The sequence below is a fragment of the Eucyclogobius newberryi genome, unplaced genomic scaffold, assembly GCF_026437365.1.
Source record: "Eucyclogobius newberryi isolate DKJ021-1_F unplaced genomic scaffold, fEucNew1.0.hap1 SCAF_6, whole genome shotgun sequence".
Lineage (NCBI taxonomy): Eukaryota > Metazoa > Chordata > Actinopteri > Gobiiformes > Gobiidae > Eucyclogobius > Eucyclogobius newberryi.
In genome coordinates, this window is record NW_027316278.1 from 28237593 (window position 1) to 28250708 (window position 13116).

The 13116-nt window shown below is 44.6% G+C and overlaps 2 protein-coding genes across 2 annotated transcripts in view; both read right to left on the minus strand.

Annotated features, from left to right (window-relative positions):
- Positions 1-1604: 1604 nt before the first annotated feature.
- On the minus strand, positions 1605-6745 carry LOC140347461 (uncharacterized). Its single transcript, XM_072433900.1, has 4 exons — positions 6728-6745; positions 4971-5630; positions 4391-4649; positions 1605-2445 (listed from the first exon to the last, which is right to left on the minus strand). Exons 1-4 carry the CDS (start codon positions 6743-6745, stop codon positions 2363-2365), a joined length of 1020 nt encoding a protein of 339 aa, XP_072290001.1. The 3' UTR covers positions 1605-2362.
- Positions 6082-13116, minus strand: part of ptch1 (patched 1) — a 74680-nt gene continuing 67645 nt past the window's right edge. The window contains exons 20-24 of the mRNA XM_072434084.1: positions 12895-13037; positions 8093-8192; positions 7628-7900; positions 6891-7368; positions 6082-6817 (exon numbers count right to left, since the gene is read on the minus strand). Of these exons, the coding sequence (XP_072290185.1) occupies positions 6892-7368; positions 7628-7900; positions 8093-8192; positions 12895-13037 (993 nt within the window). The 3' untranslated portion in view covers positions 6082-6817; position 6891. The remainder of the gene's footprint in view (positions 6818-6890; positions 7369-7627; positions 7901-8092; positions 8193-12894; positions 13038-13116) is intronic.

Below are 13116 nucleotides of genomic sequence, written 5' to 3' on the forward strand. Positions count from 1 at the left end.
GAGCCGAATGAATATGGAGAATCGCTGAAACATTTGTGAATGAAACTATATGTTTTGATAGTTGACACCTTATGGTATATGGTCAATGGACTTAACTAACAACAATTTACTTCATGCCGTAAAAAATAGTCTTGGTCAGTTTAAGTTAACTCCTCCCTTCAGACAGATATTTAAGGCAGTGACAAGTGACCAGAACCCTATCAGAACTGAAGAAACTCTTAAAAACTGACTTTAACAGGACAAATAGCAACAAAAAATGTTTCTATCTTGTTACTGAAGTAGATCAACTTCCTAATTGCGATACTTATTTTCAATGTGTGCCACCCATGCAGCTTTGGGTTGTGTCTCCATCTCTCCCTCCACAGCCCTCTCTTGCTGGGACACAAGCTGCAGGTTGCATGCCCCTTTTCATTACTCCGAGCAGACTGGCTGTATTGTAACTACAACCAATTTCCGTGCAGTCTATAAAGCTGTCAATCAAAATCAGGCTGACCAGGGAGTGGAGGTAGGGGGCGGAGATGGGTGGGCTTTTGGAGGAGGAGTGAGAGCCAGATGTGAGATGGGAGAAAGGGGGTGAGAGGTAAGGTAACAATTTTCCTTAAAATAAAAAAGAACAACAAAACAAAGCACAGAAAAAAGAAATACAATACACTTACGGGACATCTAGTTCACAAAATAAAAGTCCCATAAGTCTGTCAAGTAGGTAAAGTTTTCAAATTTAGTCCAAATCTCCTCATTGTCCAGTCCAGTCATTGATTTTAACATTTTCCTATTAATGAACTACTTATTACTTAGTACCATAAGAGTTATAGTTTTTACGAACGCTTATTCATGTACAAAAATGTCATTACAAACATTAAACTGTTAAGCTGTACCGATAATAAGAATTGTATTAATAGGAAAGTGTTAGTACTTCAACATTGACCATATCAAAAGTGGGACCAGAACTATCCTAAAACCAAAACCGGGCTAGACCAGGACTAGACCAGGACAAAAGGACTAAGCAAAGTCCACATCAGGAGTAAACTGAGCTATTTATGAAGAATAATACATATTGCTAACTATTTACATGTAGGCAAATTAGCAGCAAGATTGATCTGAGCTGAATCTGTGTATTTTGCGTTCCTTCTGGTTGTACACGATGTCCTCTTATGTTCTAGAACTTTCATTTATCCATATTTAAGTTATATACTGTAACAATCTTTCAGACCTACTTTAGCCCTGATTTAGACCTGGTTTAGCTCTGCTAGTATTTGGAATGCCACTTCACTCGTAGATGCAAATGGAATGACTCCTATTGAATTTGGGGGGGGGGGGGGGGAAGAGTTGTGTTTATACATTTTTTATGCTTTGACTCAAAATCTTGTCAAATCGATATGTACAGTGGCAGGTAAAAACACCTTCATAATGTAGTAGTCAAACAGAATATTGAGAAATGGTTAGAGTCAAAAGTATGAAACAACTTTAAACAGAATATAATATACACCTTAATAAACGGTGAATAACAACAACAAAATCAGGTTGAGAATTGAAATGTAATAACATACGGCACATTTTTAGCGAAGAAGAAGGAATACAAATGAATGAAGACAAGTAAATCCACATCATTTCAAGAGCTCATTTATTAAAGGTATGAACAAAAACAAATAAGTTATATTTTTATGTTAGAATTCTATCAGTGTTTGAACATTAATATTTAGAGCTAGTACATTTTTCTCCTTTCATAGCCTAGCCTTTGACAAACCCACAGTGACAGCTGGTGGGCTAATACTGAATGGAGGTGTCCATGTTGTCCGCAAGAGCTTAGCAATGAAAGTGTGTACCTTTAACCTTTAATCTGTTATGGTATATCATTACATATAAACTCTTTAAAAATATACTTCTGTCAAATACCTTGACCGCTACTATGTACACTACAAAAATAAATTTTCATATAAATAAATTATATGGCATACATTTATCTTTGTAACTGAAAACAGCATACATCCAAGCCAACCGAGTCTGAACCACTGAATTGGACTTCAATCTTCTAAGAGCTATGATGACACCTGTAATGTAGTGTTATATACTCTTTCTCCTATTTAACATTAGTAAGCACTTTATACAGATCAAACTCCAATATGTAAAACATTAAACTGTAATAGTGTTTTTCAATAGACATCATAATCCCTGCATTTGTTAACCACTGGCATTACAACAAGAATGACAAAAAACCCCAATACATTTTATATTACAAAAATATAAATATCGAAATTGAACCTCAAAGACAAAAACATTACGAATGATAAAATAGTTGCCAGCTATGATTCTCTCCATAATTGCCAATGTGACAGGGAGGAACGAACACAAAACCCTACGGTACTCATGCAAGCAGCGGGCACAACATGGTTTGACAGAGACTCCATGGACATGGTTTAGGAGCCGCTACATATTTGTGGGAGGAGAGTACAGGAGGTGAGGAGAGTACAGGAGGAGCGGAGAGTACAGGAGGAGAGGCGAGTACAGGAGGTGATGAGAGTACAGGAGGTGATGAGAGTACAGGAGGTGAGGAGTGTACAAGAGGAGAGGCGAGTACAGGAGGAGAGGCGAGTACAGGAGGTGATGAGAGTACAGGAGGTGATGAGAGTACAGGAGGTGATGAGAGTACAGGAGGTGACGAGAGTACAGGAGGAGAGGCGAGTACAGGAGGTGATGAGAGTACAGGAGGTGATGAGAGTACAGGAGGTGATGAGAGTACAGGAGGTGACGAGAGTACAGGAGGAGAGGCGAGTACAGGAGGTGATGAGAGTACAGGAGGTGATGAGAGTACAGGAGGTGATGAGAGTACAGGAGGTGATGAGAGTACAGGAGGTGATGAGAGTACAGGAGGTGATGAGAATACAGGAGGTGATGAGAGTACAAGAGGAGAGGCGAGTACAGGAGGTGATGAGAGTACAGGAGGTGATGAGAGTACAGGAGGTGATGAGAGTACAGGAGGTGATGAGAGTACAGGAGGTGATGAGAATACAGGAGGTGATGAGAGTACAAGAGGAGAGGCGAGTACAGGAGGTGATGAGAGTACAGGAGGTGATGAGAGTACAGGAGGTGATGAGAGTACAGGAGGTGATGAGAGTACAGGAGGTGATGAGAATACAGGAGGTGATGAGAGTACAAGAGGAGAGGCGAGTACAGGAGGTGATGAGAGTACAGGAGGTGATGAGAGTACAGGAGGTGATGAGAGTACAGGAGGTGATGAGAGTACAGGAGGTGATGAGAGTACAGGAGGTGATGAGAATACAGGAGGTGATGAGAGTACAAGAGGAGAGGCGAGTACAGGAGGTGATGAGAGTACAGGAGGTGATGAGAGTACAGGAGGTGATGAGAGTACAGGAGGTGATGAGAGTACAGGAGGTGATGAGAGTACAGGAGGGGAGGAGAGTACAGGAGAGTACAGGAGGAGAGGAGAATACAGGAGGAGAGGCGAGTACAGGAGGTGAGGAGAGTACAAGAGGTGACGAGAGTACAGGAGGAGAGGAGAGTACAGGAGGTGATGAGAGTACAGGAGGTGAGGAGAGTACAGGAGGTGATGAGAATACAGGAGGTGATGAGAGTACAGGAGGTGATGAGAGTACAGGAGGTGATGGGAGTACAAGAGGGGAGGAGAGTACAGGAGGAGAGGAGAGTACAGGAGGAGAGGCGAGTACAGGAGGTGATGAGAGTACAGGAGGTGATGAGAGTACAAGAGGAGAGGCGAGTACAGGAGGTGATGAGAGTACAGGAGGTGATGAGAGTACAGGAGGTGATGAGAGTACAGGAGGTGATGAGAGTACAGGAGGTGATGAGAGTACAAGAGGAGAGGCGAGTACAGGAGGTGATGAGAGTACAGGAGGTGATGAGAGTACAGGAGGTGATGAGAGTACAGGAGGTGATGAGAATACAGGAGGTGATGAGAGTACAAGAGGAGAGGCGAGTACAGGAGGTGATGAGAGTACAGGAGGTGATGAGAGTACAGGAGGTGATGAGAGTACAGGAGGTGATGAGAGTACAGGAGGTGATGAGAATACAGGAGGTGATGAGAGTACAAGAGGAGAGGCGAGTACAGGAGGTGATGAGAGTACAGGAGGTGATGAGAGTACAGGAGGTGATGAGAGTACAGGAGGTGATGAGAGTACAGGAGGTGATGAGAGTACAAGAGGAGAGGCGAGTACAGGAGGTGATGAGAGTACAGGAGGTGATGAGAGTACAGGAGGGGAGGAGAGTACAGGAGAGTACAGGAGGAGAGGAGAATACAGGAGGAGAGGCGAGTACAGGAGGTGAGGAGAGTACAAGAGGTGACGAGAGTACAGGAGGAGAGGAGAGTACAGGAGGTGATGAGAGTACAGGAGGTGAGGAGAGTACAGGAGGTGATGAGAATACAGGAGGTGATGAGAATACAGGAGGTGATGAGAGTACAGGAGGTGATGGGAGTACAAGAGGGGAGGAGAGTACAGGAGGAGAGGAGAGTACAGGAGGAGAGGCGAGTACAGGAGGTGATGAGAGTACAGGAGGTGATGAGAGTACAGGAGGTGATGAGAGTACAGGAGGTGATGAGAGTACAGGAGGGGAGGAGAGTACAGGAGGGGAGGAGAGTACAGGAGAGTACAGGAGGAGAGGAGAATACAGGAGGAGAGGCGAGTACAGGAGGTGAGGAGAGTACAAGAGGTGACGAGAGTACAGGAGGTGATGAGAATACAGGAGGTGATGAGAGTACAGGAGGTGATGGGAGTACAAGAGGGGAGGAGAGTACAGGATGAGAGGAGAGTACAGGAGGAGAGGCGAGTACAGGAGGTGAGGAGAGTACAAGAGGTGATGAGAGTACAGGAGGAGAGGAGAGTACAGGAGGTGATGAGAGTACAGGAGGTGAGGAGAGTACAGGAGGAGAGGCAAGTACAGGAGGTGATGAGAGTACAGGAGGTGATGAGAGTACAGGAGGGGAGGAGAGTACAGGAGAGTACAGGAGGAGAGGAGAGTACAGGAGGAGAGGCGAGTACAGGAGGTGAGGAGAGTACAAGAGGTGACGAGAGTACAGGAGGAGAGGAGAGTACAGGAGGTGATGAGAGTACAGGAGGTGATGAGAATACAGGAGGTGATGAGAGTACAGGAGGTGATGGGAGTACAAGAGGGGAGGAGAGTACAGGAGGAGAGGAGAGTACAGGAGGAGAGGCGAGTACAGGAGGTGATGAGAGTACAGGAGGTGATGAGAGTACAGGAGGTGATGAGAATACAGGAGGTGATGAGAGTACAGGAGGTGATGAGAGTACAGGAGGTGATGAGAGTACAGGAGGTGATGAGAGTACAGGAGGGGAGGAGAGTACAGGAGGAGAGGAGAGTACAGGAGGAGAGGCGAGTACAGGAGGTGAGGAGAGTACAAGAGGTGACGAGAGTACAGGAGGAGAGGAGAGTACAGGAGGTGATGAGAGTACAGGAGGTGATGGGAGTACAAGAGGGGAGGAGAGTACAGTACAGAAGGTGATGAGAGTACAGGAGATGAGAGTACAGAAGGAGAGGAGAGAACAGGAGGTGATGAGAATACAGAAGGAGAGGAGAGAACAGGAGGAGAGTACAGGAGGAGATGATAGTATAGGAGGAGAGGAGAGTAAAAGAGAGGTGTTCTGCGGAGGAGGAAAGATAAAGTACCACAAGTGTGCACATCTCCAATGATCGAGGATCAAATGTACAGACCATTGACACTGAGGCACAAAGGAATAATGGCTGATGCTTTGAGCGGTGGTCAGTTGGGACAGAGGACAGGTCAGGACCAGTCTGAGCTCTATGTAACACACACACACACACAGACACACACAGACACACACAGACACACACACACACAGACACACACACACACACACACACACACACACAGCTTATACTTGGATACAGAGAACAAGAGGAGAGCTACTGAGGGAGAGAATCTGTGAGTGGACTTTTATGCAGTGCCTTGTTGAACTGAATGTACAGTATACGGTCAGAATTTAGCTTATACTAGACATGGTCATAAGGGGCCGCAGTGAGGGCCCCATGTGGACCCTGTAGAGAATCCCTGTAATGTAAAAACATTTGTGAGGTGGCACTGCTAAGGTTAAACGGTACATGACTAAAATAAAAACATCAGTGATACTGAGCTGAGAAGAAAACAGGTTCCAATGCAGAGGCAACTAAAAGAATCAAAATGAAAAGCCCAAAATGTCTTCATATGTTCTCATCTTAAATAGCACGCATAGCGTGTCAAGTTAACAGTATTGATTTATAACTATCACAGGTTTGTGATAAATTCATATTCAACCATGCGTACCTTTATACAAAACACTCATTCATTCACATGTAAACAGTCATCCATGTATTGCCAGTGACCAGCGGACTCCTCCCACTGCAGGAGTCTGGTGGAGTCTGCTTCAGTCACTCGCCCACTGTTGGCAGATATTTTGAGAAGAGAAATTTGCATAGACTTTTATAGTATTTATAATGTCTGAGCAGCAGTGTTGCTCAGGTTTTATCTGGATGGAGCTTTAAATGGCACAGATCCACAGTGAATGAACAGTAATCTCTTTTTCACACACACAGCACACACACACATTATATAAAATGGCAGCCCCAGTCTTTATGAGGAGATGTACAGCTCCTAAATTATAGCTACTTTCTTTTCATATTTACATATGTGTACATTTTAAATACAAATAGAAATATCTATGACAATTGTCCATTGTGTTACAGTAAGAATGAGCACCATGACGGCAACACTGGCAGCTTCTCACTGCTGAGTAACATCCATCTTTGGCCGTTCTGACGTCCATCAGCAAAACTGCAACACAAAACACCTTTATGAGTCAGACTGACCCAGGATCAGAAAAGTACATCATCAAAGCAGGACTTACCTCAGCTGACTCGTCGGTTGCTGTGGTCCCTCGCCTCACCCTCCAGGTCCTGTAGCTCCATGGCCTCAACTCGGGCCGCTCTGGTCCCTCTGGCCCCTCGGGCCCCTGACTGAGGGTCCAATGGAACGTGGGGGTCATGGATGGTCTGCTCAGGCACCCGGGGGCCGGCTGAGAAGTAACTGTCTGTTGCAGTGTATGGAGGGTAAGTGGAGGTGGAGGGAGGGGCAGGGTGAACAGCCACGGTAACAGAGGCTGAGGCTGTTACCGTGGTGATGGGCTGGAGGTGATGTGAGGAGTGGGCTCTGGGACCCGGTAAGTGTTCTCTATGGCCCCCAGCCTCAGTAGCAGTTTCAAAAGCGTCCATGCGCGGGCGGGCTGGGGGGGGAGCCTGTCTGTGGCTCTTAGAGTCTCTGCTGTCCCTGTTGCGCTGAGGGGCCCTGGAATGAGGCCCTGAATCACAGCCCTGAGGAGAGACACTCTGTGGAGCAAAACAACCAGAATGAATCACAGTATGTCTCATAACACGGAAATCATCTCTGATCCACCTGTACAGAAATATAACTTCATGACATTGTTGTTGCCTTATAACTATAGTATTATTCACATAAATGTTCAATACCAGTTGAATATTGGCGCTGTTTTAATTAATAACAGATTGTTATTAACCATCTTCCTGTCTTTTTTGTGGGTTAATGGTACTAATCTTATATATTTATTCATAAACAAATAATACTTACTGAAGATATATTATAAGATGGAGGATCAGGCTGCCTGGGCCTGCTTCTGGGGCCCCTCCTGCTGTCTGTGTGTCCTCTTTGTGAGGGGGGCCCCTGGCTGGTCCCAGATGCTGAACTGACAGAGCTGTACTCTGAATCTGAGGAGTCCGACATGGCCCCTGACATGTGTGTGCTGGTCCCCGTGGTGTGGGGCTGAGGACGGACAGAGAAGCGCACCACAGGGGGAGGAGCTTCTGGAGTGGGCAGCCGACTGCGTCCATCCACCGGAGAGACCTGACAGAGAGAAGGAGTATTAGTATTATTCAACTTATATGTGCTTTAATGGACCCCTCTTACTATGGCGTTGCAAAATAAGATTCACACCAAAGAACCAGCAAAGACCTTCAACACCTACATCAACAGTTTACAGTCTCCTAAGAATCCAATAGATGCCCCAAAAAATGCCTGAATTAATGTACCACTTACCTCTGGATACGGCCCAAAGTATGACAGTAAGACCGGCAGAAGCACCAGTCCATTGAGCACTCCCAGGACTGTGAGGATGGCCAGCACAGCGAAGAAGTACCTGCAATGAAACAAGATTTAGTCACCAAGAACAGACAAAAAGCAGTTTTCACATTGAAGATACCTTTGGAGGGATCGTGGACTGGTGCTACAGTTTGGGGACTTTTTTTTAGCCTTTAAGTAACAAGTCGGAGATCCATAGTAGAACAAGTTTCAAAAGTAGTCACCTGGACAGTATTTTAAGATCAAGATGTTTCCACTTCAATCCAAAAGTAATTTCAATCAGATGGAGCTGGCCGTGGAAGCTTTATACTGCTCTGAGCTGAATTGGCCCTGCCCTGAGGGAGGAGTTTTATCCTGAACCCGCCCTGCCTTTGTTCAGCTGTTAAACCTGTTTTGGGACATTCCAATCCCATTGTGATCTACCTGACTTTCATTCCCTTGTTAACCACCTGATTAGCATTTGCATAAAGCTGACACCATTTGCCTTGTCAGATGCAGGTTGCAAATGCTCTGCTGCTCCCATTCATGCAATGCAAATACACACATTTTTGATCAAATTCCAAGCACCTTTAGCCTTAATGCAGACTGCATGTTGAAGTTTAGTTTGGCCCGAGGTCGTTCGCTTTCACAACACACATGCCCTGCACCAGAATGCTATAGAAGCATTAACTACACTCTGGACTGCGACTGCCACGTTCACACTGGGACCATCGCACCTACTTAGAACAGAAGCTCCTTTACGTCAACCTAACTAGTGGCAGTGTGAAAATGACCGTAGACCTCGGTAACCACTAATAACATACTGCAAATGTGTACTAAACAGGTGGAGCATGATTGGGAGACAAAGACATTCCTGGCTATACCACAACTTTTGAAACATGAGCAAGATAGAAATAATGACCAAACTTCACCGTCTGAAATAACAGACACTGTACATGGACATGGCATGAAGCGTTTGAGAAAGGACAATAGCGCCACTATGGTTGGGTGAATCTAAATCACCTGTGAATAAAAGCAATGCCCTATGATTAACTGGGCACTGTTCAGCACATACGTTGTCTACAAAAATATGTCAAATTATTTTTAACTAAACAAATTCTTGACAGTTTGTTACACGTAGAGAAAGACAGAGGAGCATGCAGCGAGGTTAGGGAGCACAAAACAAATGTACCTTGTGCACTTCTAAGTCCTGCCAAAGTGTGTTAAGTCTTAAAGAAGCTACACAGAGAAGCGAGAGGGAGACGCATATAATTAGCCAGAGCTGGTTAATTCAAAGGCATTGGAAGAAGAAAAAAAGTTTGAAAGGGGGCGGTAAGGGGGGCGACTTGGGTACTCTTTCTTGGGTGTATGAGGTATAAGCAAACATGGGAAAAACAAAGCAACCAGGAATGTGCAGGGACAGGGGCCTCTCTCTCTCCTCCAAGGAGCAGAGGCAAACAAATGAAGTGAGGGCTATAGAATTTAAACAATTTAGTTTAGGAAGACGAGAAGGGGTCCATACAAGTCACCCCCCCGCCTCATTCCCACATACATGTCGTGTTTCCATGCTTTTAGGGGACATTACATTTGCTGGACACTTTCCTGGAGCCTGATCCTTAACCTTAACCAAAGTAAACCCATATATTAACTTCAAACCAAGACAATGATCCATTTTTTAAAGATTTACATTGTGGGGGCCTGGTTTTTGGTCTCCACGAAGCATAAAGTGGAGATGTGTAGATTTCAAATCCCCACAATGAAATAAAATACCCAAACATGCACGCACACACTCTTTCTCCTTTATTTCTCTCTCAGTTCTCTCCTTCTTTTGCCAAACTAAGCCCCTGTGAAATTCCCTGGCCGTTCCACAATCCCCGTCGTCTAATTAAATCTCACATGTATCAGGTAAGACCCCCCATTCTCCCGCTAAATCCGCATCACTGGACCTCTCGACGGACCATCATGATTCATTACGGCTGGCTTTTCTCCTCCGAATCTCATGTTCATTCTCCACAATACTGAAAACTAAAAGTAAGTTATGACAAGAAAGACAGCAACCACCATTTCCTGCCTGGACTCAAACATGTTTTATCAGGCTATTGTGGTGCTAAATAAACATAAGATATTCCTTCCATAAGACACTGGGACATCTACAATAGAGCCAAGGCCACCCAGACAGGCTACATTTAGCGCATCATCAGGTCTGTGAATATGATAGTGTCGACGCAGAGAGCACAGAGGGTGAGTGTCATTCCACATCTGCTCTGTCCACATATGTGCAGATGTGCAGCGGCCACATACCAGGCCCAGTGCCCTGCCACGCTGTTTACACTCCAAACATTCACAAGGCTGACAGGGAAAGTCGGGGAAACATTTCTTTCAGCGCAAGCAGAAAAATACGAGCGGGCCTGTTGTTATTGAACCGTCTTGGGGCGCTGCTTTGTTTGCTCAGACAACAGCAGAACCTTTAAATGGAGGCTCTGGCCTGGGCTCAAAACCAGAGCGCAGCGCTGGAGGTGAGGAGAGAGGCTCTGTGTGGGTAAACGTGTGTGTGTGTGTGTGACCCCCATGATTACAGAGGCAGCCGCACATGACACTGTTAGCATGTTTACAGATCACATGGATTTCAGAGCTCCTATGTTCAGAAGCAGGCGTTATACTGAAGAGGGTTATCGAGTTAAACAGAGCTTTACACTACTTTCTTTCATTCTAACTCATCCAAAACGCCTTAAACTGATAAAAGTGCTGTCATTCATGTATTTATTGGCAGTAGGCAGTGGCAGTCACGCCCCGTCTTCTCCGAGTCTGACTTTCTTGTTCTTGGCTTTAGTCCACTTGGGACTGATCGTGATTTGGTCTCCGTTTCTGTACAATCTTATTGGCAGCCTGTGTTCTTCTACGTCTTCCAATAATGTGATGTATTACTCTTTAAAGTCATTACATCCAACTAAAACACTATCAAGACAACCTGGAAAGTGAGTAATAGACTAGATGGGACTAGAGCTCCGGATTAGCCTGTAGTAAACCCATTTTTAACTGCTTGAGATAATGTTCATTCCAGACTTTTCACTAACACTGTGATGACGTATTTAGCAGTAGTGGCCCTTAATTAGGTTGGTTCACAGCTCTTTTCAAAATGTGTATATTGTTTTGATTAATATCCCAATGTTGCCACGAAGAGCTCGTTTATAAAATGTCAAGTAAATTCTAAGCTGAAAGGAAATTAGAATAGATAGCTGGCCGTTGCCCCCTTTATTCTTTTTCCTTACATCCATGAGGGTAATTCCATTTGCTATAAACACAAATTGCTGCAGAATGAGTCCCGTGATGTTTTACGGACTTAAAAAAAAACTTTGCTGTGTAGGAGAAGTCAGGGGAGTATTTCCGAGGCTCAGAGAAGATCACCTCGTAAACAGGAAAAGCACGAATGAAGCAAAATGAACAACAGGTATGTTTTTAATGAGGGGCCAACAATATAACATGTAAAAAAGGTATTTCACAATTCTGAACAGTGTTTTCAAGCCTTAAAGTTACGACTTTGATAACATTATACAAAAAGCTAGGACAACGGACACTCCCACACTGAGTTGGCTTTTATCCACTGTCATTCTGCTTTCGACCACTTACTCAGGACGACCCCATTACTGCTCCACTGCATAGTAAATGTCCAGCCGCAACAGTTAAAGTAGCTGAGGCACATTACAAAAGCCAGATGACTTCTTTCTACAGCTTTTCATCCCGACCTTCAACTCCAGTCCCTTAGTTAGATGACCTTAAAATGTCAAGCGTCGATAGAGAAGAAGAAGAAGAAGAAGAAGGAGAATAAAAGCAAAGTCTAGAATTTATGGTGCTCCTTGTAAAGAAAAAAAAGCACACAAAAAAAAAAAAAAAAAAGGAAATAAGATGAGTTGAGAGTTGAGTACAGAGAAAGCATAGATGCGGGTGTAAGACTAGCCTAAAAGGAGGGACGGGAGGCAGAGAGGAGCCTTCATGCATGCTTGATCTGTGCAGGTGGATTCCAGTGACATACAGGTCCAAGCATGAGCTCAGTGGTCACAAAGACGCCACGCGGACGCCATTCAATAACCCAAAGTTTCACAACTAGGGGTTCAAGGCACTATTTTTTCCCCATGAAAATTGAACAGTATTTTATGACCTCATCAAAAACATGGAGTGTTTTGCGTCAGGTTAAAGTAATACTATTCAACAAGGTCTTTCACTTTGAAGCAGCAGAACATAGTGGGTTGCCATTATGAGCTGATTGATTCCTAAACCTGCAATTTGTAACTTTTCTGGTGCCAATCAGCCACCTGCTAGTCTCCATGGAGATGATATTGCTTTGGAATGTCATCTACCGGTAATTTCCATTTATTCAATTATTGTTTTTATTGCTCAAAAATATCTTGATAAACATAATCCTGGCGACATCTGCTTGCCTATTATATGCACAGTATTCGATGACATAAAACATTAAATACCAACGTAAAGGTTACCAAAAGCATTTTTAAAAGCTACTGAACGTAATGTCCACTTTAAGTATTGTTTTTAGTGTTGTTTTTGTGTTTAGTTTATGGGTCTGGTGTGCGAATGAATGTGTGTGAGTGCGAATGAGTGTGTGAGTGCGAATGAGTGTGTGAGTGCAAATGAGTGTGTGTGTGTGTGCGTGCGTGCCCGTGCGTGTGTGTGTGTGTGCGTGCGCGTGTGTGTGTGCGTGCGTGCGTGTGTGTGTGTGCGTGCGCGCGTGTGTGTGTGTGTGTGTGTGTGTGCGTTTCCTTGTTTACCTGACAATGAAGTCAAACTCGGAGCCTGCGAGCATGAGCACTCCTAACAGTGTGGAGAAGGCCCCATCCAGAACAGGAGCAAACATGTGCTCTAGAGCCAGCACCGCTCGTTTGTGACGGTCCCCTATGGCTGTTAGGAAGGCCTGCAAGGCAAAATACTTTGATATAAATCTTGTATATTGACACTATAATTTACAATTCTCATTTCTCACTTTGTAAAAT